Raw genomic sequence first — 7383 nt, 5'->3', positions numbered from 1 at the left:
GTCACCTGAGTAATAGGGATGAAGAAAAAGCAGAGGCACATCAATGTGTTTTTTTGTCTCAGTCTTTAATATACTGATAGACCTTGGGCTGCCCAGTCCCCTTGAGTCGGAGGACCACAAGTGTGGGAACAGTGACTTTCCCTTTGTGAACACTGAAATTGTAAGGCACCAGCTGCATCAGCTGAATGTTCACAAGTTCATGGGACCTGATGGGATTCATCCCAGAGTACCAAAGGAGCTAGCAGATGTTATGGCAGGACCCCCCTCAATCATCTACCAAACGTCTTGGGAGTCCGGGGAGGTCCCTGCTGACTGGAAGTTAGCCAGTGTTATTACAATTTACAAGAAGGGCGTGAGGGAAGACCCAGGGAACTACAGACCTGTTAGTCTAACCTCAGTACCTGGAAAAATTATGGAGAAGATTATACTGGGTACTATCAAAAGGCATTTAAAGAACAATGCAATCATCAGGCACAGTCAACATGGGTTCACAAAGGGAAAGTCCTGTCTAACTAATTTGATATCCTTCCACTATAATGCTGCCCACCTAGTGGATGAAGGGAAGGCAGTAGATGTAATTTTTCTGTATTTTAGTAAGGCTTTCAATACTGTTCCCCATGGTATCTTTCTGGAAAAGTTGTCCAGCTGTGAGATGAGCAGCTACACGGTGCACTGGGTGAAGCAGGGCTCAAAGGGTTCTAGTGAATGGGGCTACATCTGGCTGGCACCGGGTCACCAGCAGTGTTCTTCAGGGCTCAATTCTGCTGCCAGTTCTGTTCGCTATTTCTGTCAATGATCTGGATGCAGGAGTTGAATGCACCATTAGCAAGTTTGCTGATGATACCCAACTGGGAGGTGCTGTTGACTCTCTCGAGGGACAAGAGGCCTTGCAGAGGGATCTAGATAGATTGGAGCGCTGGGCAATCATCAATGGCATGAAATTTAACAAGAACAAATGCTGAATTCTGCACCTGGGATGCAGTAACACCAGGCACAAGTATAAACTGGGAGAGGGGTGGCTGGAGAGCAGCCCTGCGGAAAGGGATCTGGGGGTGCTGGTTGACAGGAGGCTCAACAGGGGTCAGCAGTGTGTGCCCTGGCAGCCAAGAGGGCAAACCCCATCCTGGGGGGCATCAAACACGGCATAACCGGCCAGTCAAGAGAGGGGATGAACCCGCTGTATTCGGCGTTGGTACAGCCTCACCTTGAGTACTGTGTGCCGTTCTGGGCCCCACGGTTTAAGAACGATGTGAAGGTCCTTGAGTGTGTCCAGAGGAAGGCCACAAAGCCGGTGACAGGGCTGGAAGGCATGTCCTCTGAGGAGTGGCTGAGGACTTTGGGCTTGTCTAGTTTGGAGAAGAGGAGGCTGAGGGGCGACCTCATTGCTCTCGACAGCTTCCTGAGGAGGGGAAGGGGAAGGGGAGGTGCTGATCTCTTCTCCCTGCTACCCAGTGATAGGATGCCTGGGAACGGGCCAAAGCTGTGCCAGGGGAGGTTTAGACTGGACATTAGGAAACATTTCTTTACTGAGAGGGTGGTCATACACTTGAACAGGCTTCCTGGAGATGTGGTCGATGCCCCAAGCCTGTCAGTGTTGGAGAGACATTTGGACAATGCCCTTAATAACATGCTTTAACTTTTGGTCAGCCCTGAAGTGGTCAGGCAGTTGGACTAGGTCATTGTTGTAGGTGCCTTCCAAGTGAAATAGTCTTGTCTTTCTTATTTTATTTTATCTTATTTTATTTTATTTTCTAATTCTATTTTCAGACACACACTAAAGGTTCAGATAACAGACTTCACGAAGTAATTCAGTACCTGTTCTGTTGCTTATCAGTACTCCTCATTCCCACATACATCAGGGAGTAAAAAGGATTTTAACTCAGCCCTCTGTGAAATAATAACCCATTGTCTCCTTTCCTTTTTTTTGTAAAATCAAAGAGGGCATAAAACAACATTGGACAAACAAACAGCACCCAATCAGGATAGAAAAATGTATAGATTTACATTTTATAGAATTCATAAATAGATTTACGTGTGGGCCATGTGATGTGGGCTGGGCCAGCAGTCCTTCCTGCTTTGTGAGGCAGAGATCAAGACTCCTCTGCTACGTGGAGGGGAGAACATAATTTTCAGGGCAGTTTCTCTCACTGAAGTAAAGCAGACCAAACAGATCCAACAAAGGTAAGCACTCCCCCACTGCTCACTCCGCCCTCTTTCCTAATGAGTTTCCTGCTTTTGTGGGACAGACCTAGAAGAGCTGCAAAAGAGTAGAAGGTACGCGATCGTCTAGAAATTGCTTTGGATTCCAAACCTGGAAAAATAAGGTTCCAGTTTCCCACGCAAAACTTGTACAACAGGATCTTCCCATCGTTTGCTACCTTCCCATATTCACTAGTTCCCGGCTTTTAGTTTCGAAAAAAATCTGTTGTCTGCCTACAAGAAAACTCAAAAGGAGGAAGGGAGAATTTTTACTGGTGTCCCATCCTCAGTTCAGAAGGTGAAGGAGCAGGGACAAAAGAGCATGTGCAATTTTCCTTGTGATGAAGAGAGAAGTTAAAACATGACTGCTCCTACCTACCGAAACCTCTCTCTGGTAAGTATATGCTGAAAAAGAATGTGTTTCTTTTTCTGGCATTTGTATATATACATTTAACTATTTTTGCTGTAACAAGGGAACACATTTAGTGTGCAAAAGAACACAATGTAACATGGAACTATATAAAACTGTATTTGTTTGGAGATGCATATTCATAAAAAATATGTCCACTGTGTCGTGCTTTTTTCCTTCAAAGGGATCTTCGTCAAAACAGTGGGATATATGTAGGTTAGTATATGCAAGATGACTCTTTAATTATGGTATTCTTGAATACCACAGATCCCTGGCATTCATTTCATATTGACTGCACACAGTGACAACTGCTGTCTCTTTCACAGAGATGGGGTTTAGAATGGGGGACAGGAGGGGCTCTTGTGTTTGAGAATGACGGAAAAAAGCACATCAACAGAAAAAGAACTGAAGATATAGGCAAATATTCAAACACACGCCTACGTTTTGCAGGAACAGACATACTCCAGCTATATCTAGCACTTAAAGTAATGTCATTGCTATAACGCTACACTGAAGTTAGACTCTCAATTTACCAGGGCAGACAGCCCCAATAATAATGCTACTTTTCTTCCGGGATCTGAACTAGTATCTGAATGTTCATTATGCAATGTACAAATGTCCTAGAATTAACCTTTAAAGTTATTCCGTGTTTCACTTTCGTAGTAAACTCAAATCTGCATCCTAGACTGCTCTGAGTTCTATTAAGAAGCTAGACCTTTTTGGACGAGCCTGGCAGTAAGTGCTGATGGTCTATTTATGCATTTTACGTCTTGCAACTGGGTGCCCAAGTGTTCCCATTATTCAATATGCATTCACATAGGAAATTCTAGTACATTTACATTGGCATGCATTCATGCACAGATTTCCCAGGCTTATTAGATATGTGCATAGCTGCATGTTCTCATGATGGCATGTACTTAAGTATGTACCTTCTTATTTTGGTCGCGATACTGATAACGTCTTTGTATGCTCACGTTTCACATTGAAAAAACTATTCTGTCTCCCACAGATGTCTGTCCCCATAACTGCTCATCTGTTCTCAACTGTCTGCTACCACCATCTATACAACCATGTGGTTGGAGACACACTGGAAGAACATCCGCCAAGCCTTGTTGCTTCTTTTCACTGCTGCTCTTCTCATCGGGGTCACCATGCTGGCCATTTCATCTAACATCAACCCAGTAGGCTATTTCTTCCTAGGGGTGGGGGGAGTGTGTCTGATCGGCTATTTGCTGAGTGTGTTTGTTGAGTGTTACCTGAGGAATCAGCACCGACATGACACAAATGAGATACCTCCAAACAGGCAAAGCCAAGCAGGGTAAGCAGCAACATGGTTATTCTTTACTTTAACTCTCGCCCCTCAGTCACAGCCATTTTACATATTGTTTTGCTGCTCTTCCCCTAGGGCACCAAACACAGACCCCATTCCAGGAGGCAAAAGTTCTATTTAGGTTGTTTTCCTTCATTCTTCAGGTGGAGGTTGCAAATGTCTATGCCACTCATGTCCTGTGTATCCCCTCCAATATATAATTTCTTCCCCCCAGGAATTGATACACTAACAACTTCCAAGGTTAAACAGATCCAGGCCTTGTTTTATTTTTCTTTGAGTAATCCCGTCTTGCCAAACAATGAGTCAGACACGGAAAAAGAAAAAAAGCTGAAGCAATACTGAATCTTAGCTGAGTTTATCTCTATAAACCTTATCTCCAGAGCAACTGTTTCTCGGCAAACTTTTTAAAAGGAACCTGTAACTGGGTGTGTTTCCAGTCTTAAAAACCCAACTTGACACTGATAAAACCCTGATTTTAAGAGGCTCTGAACACTCCCACATCTTTTTGGCTTCATGTACATTTGCAGTTTCTCAGTATCACCTAATGTAACCCCAATTTGCCTACTGTTGTTGAAGAGTTTAACTTTATTTGTATCTTTGCTTCCTTGTCTGTATAATCCAGATAATCATTATCCACACCCATAAATGACTTGACATTCTCAAATACAGGTTTTAAAGGAAGGCAAAAATGTAATGATGTGTTTATTTTCAGAAAGAGTACATAAAAAGAAGTCTATATTGGGCTTTGCTAGCTTGGGGGCATACTAGAAGAAAATTAGTATCTGTTTATTTAAGAATATGACCTAAAAAGGAAAATGTTTCTAAAGTAACATTTTTCTCTGCAGATACTCTTTTACAGAATAGTTAGTCCTTGTTTAAACTAAACGAAAATACTTGATTTTCTCCACTTCTTAAAACCAGATGACTATTGAGCTAATGTATTAAAAAAGTAAGGTCCTGTTTTATTCCAAGGAATAATTAGTAGTTAGTAGTTATTAGTAATAAATTTTAACTGGTAGGAGATTTTAAACGAGGGACATTAAGCTAAGCCTAGGACACTGAACTGAACAGTGTTGGTTTCTTCACCTATTCTGGTTGCTCTGAGAAAATGGTCAGATGAGCCATTCTCTAGGCCAGGAAGCAAGACATTAAGTTGGTGGACAAGCGAGCTCATCCAGTGGCAGAATATCACATAGAGTAATACCACGTGAGACACCCTGTCTCAGTCCCACCTACTGATTGTAGCATGGTCCCTATAGTACATTATCTGGACCACCTGCATCTGCATAAACCAAGCAGTAAAATAACCAGTGTAACGGCCATTCCTCTCTTCACACATAGGGTAAACGCTGCCTATGAAGCACCCCCCTATGAGGAGGTGATGACCATGTCGGTTCCAGCAATATGGACGATTGCATCCAATCCAGGCTTAGTGCCCTCACCGCTGAATGAGCCGCCTCCCTACAATGTAGTTATTGAATCATCTGCCCAAGAAGAGATTATGGTGGAGGCTCTCAGGGTGTCAGTGGCAGCAGACACAAGGCACACCTCTGAGACAGACACTGGCTCCAGGATGCAGCTGCAGCTGGTGCTGCCCCCAAGACTGCAGCGGTTTGTTTCGGACATCCATGAAGTGAAGGGTATTGAAGACAGGCTTGAGCCACTGGAGCCACTCACTCCACCACCTGCTTATGAGAGTGCCATCAATGATGAGGTCTTTGAAGAGGCTTTCCAGCCCTCCTCTGTATTATGATTAATTTCACCTTCCATGAATGCGGAACCAAATCCTCACCCCAGTACAGGATGCTCCTAGAGGGAAGGTGAAAGAGCTGAGATTTTTCACGCCTGAAACCATAAAAGTTTGTCCCACCATTCTTTAAACCAGAGCTGAACTACAGACACAGCTTCTGAAGTCACTAGAATCTTTTTGCACAAAATACAAATCAATGCAATACCACAATGCTTTTTCTTGGCAGATGCATAAAAACACTGTGAGGAAAGTTGTGTTATATATGGCAACAATTCTCCAACTGGAGATACACCTTTATGGGGGAGGAGAGTGAATCACGAGAAGTGACAAAGTTGCCAAAGGACCTCTGAAGAAGGACTGTGGGAAGCAGCCAGGAGAAGCTGCCTGGGAAAGGGGAGGAACAGAAACAGCACTAAGTAGGTTCTGCCTGTGCATTACAAACAGCAGTATTGTTGAGAGCTGTTCAGCCACCCTAAAATCCGTATGGAGAGACTGAGGCTGCAGTTCCCCAAGTTGCTGTTTTGCAGCAACACAAATTTATGGTCTGTGCTGTTTGATGCTACTCCTCTGCTGCACTTGCTCCGCATCCTCAGCTGTGCCGCACCGCAGTGTAACCGAGGGGAGGGTGGCTGTCTTCATCTGGAAGCTGGCACCACCTGATACCTGTCACTTGGGGTTGAAAAGCTGATGCCGAGCATGGCACCATGAAAGAACTATTGTTCACAAGGTTCTCGTCCCACACAGCCTGCAGTGGTGGACAAGAGGGAGATAATAGCAGTTTTTCTCCCACAAGAAAGTCCAGCAGTGGAACACATACACATATATGCATCCTCTGCCTGGACTGCCAGTCTGCGGAGCTGTACAGGAGGGTGTATTTCTCTGCTGTACTACATCCCCAAGCATTGATAGCTTGAGGTACCTTACTGTCATCCTGGAGAGTTCTCCAGTTCTCCGTAGCAATGCTGTGCACGGAGGCTTCTCTCTGGACTCTGGAAAGGGCCGCTCTGTCTGACAAGGCCACAGCTGCGACGGACGGCACCTGAGAATCACAGTCCCGAGGCATATGCATTCATCATCATGACAGCTCTAGGCTGCAGCCAGGTTCTACCTCCACTGATCACTGATCAGTGATGCTGTGTGGTCGTTTAAAATGGGTGAGTTAAGCTGATAGGCTCTGCAGCACTAAAGTGGTCTGCAGTATGCAAAGAGACATTCATGTCTGGTGAATGTCCAAATAAAATAAAAAAAGAAATATGGTGGTCCGAATCTCCTTATGAAGGAGAGCAGCAATCATCACAGCCTTGTCTCATACGACTGTGTCATCTTTAATTCATATGAGGAACCGTCAAACCATAGGCTAGAAGCAAATAAATTATTTCTGTTTGATTCTTTATAGTTCAAACTAAAAAAAGACCTTTTATGTTGTTTATAAATAAACAGGACCGCATTAAAAATACCTGGTGTCATCACTAGTTTTTTCTCCCCAAAGAAACACTCCATAAAGCCGTGCTTTTGCTTGTGTTCTGCTTATTTGATAATCTTGGCTTAGAAAAAGGAGAGGCCTTCCATTTCTAAATCTACAGCTGAATCACTTTAGTATCATTAAAGATGAAGCAGCTACGATATCTCTATCGTAAAAGTATTATGAGAGATAAATTTGCTGATAGAGGCAATGTGATTTCTTTAGTGGCAATC

General features: G+C 43.8%; 1 protein-coding gene across 3 annotated transcripts; it reads left to right on the top strand.

The window, feature by feature from the left end:
* Positions 1 to 2057: 2057 nt before the first annotated feature.
* TMEM139 (transmembrane protein 139) lies at positions 2058 to 7129 on the top strand. Of its 3 annotated transcripts, XM_075034793.1 has the most exons (4): positions 2067 to 2593; positions 3272 to 3343; positions 3618 to 3926; positions 5280 to 7129. In XM_075034793.1, exons 3-4 carry the CDS (start codon positions 3679 to 3681, stop codon positions 5689 to 5691), a joined length of 660 nt encoding a protein of 219 aa, XP_074890894.1. In that variant the 5' UTR covers positions 2067 to 2593; positions 3272 to 3343; positions 3618 to 3678; the 3' UTR covers positions 5692 to 7129. The 3 variants fall into 3 exon arrangements, with proteins under 3 accessions (XP_074890895.1, XP_074890894.1, XP_074890893.1); XM_075034794.1 differs by lacking the exon at positions 3272 to 3343 and having other exon boundaries at positions 2058 to 2181; XM_075034792.1 differs by lacking the exon at positions 3272 to 3343.
* The last annotated feature ends 254 nt before the right edge of the window (positions 7130 to 7383 follow it).

This window comes from Buteo buteo, chromosome 8 (assembly GCF_964188355.1).
Source record: "Buteo buteo chromosome 8, bButBut1.hap1.1, whole genome shotgun sequence".
NCBI lineage: Eukaryota > Metazoa > Chordata > Aves > Accipitriformes > Accipitridae > Buteo > Buteo buteo.
This window is presented reverse-complemented; position numbering and strand designations above follow the sequence as displayed.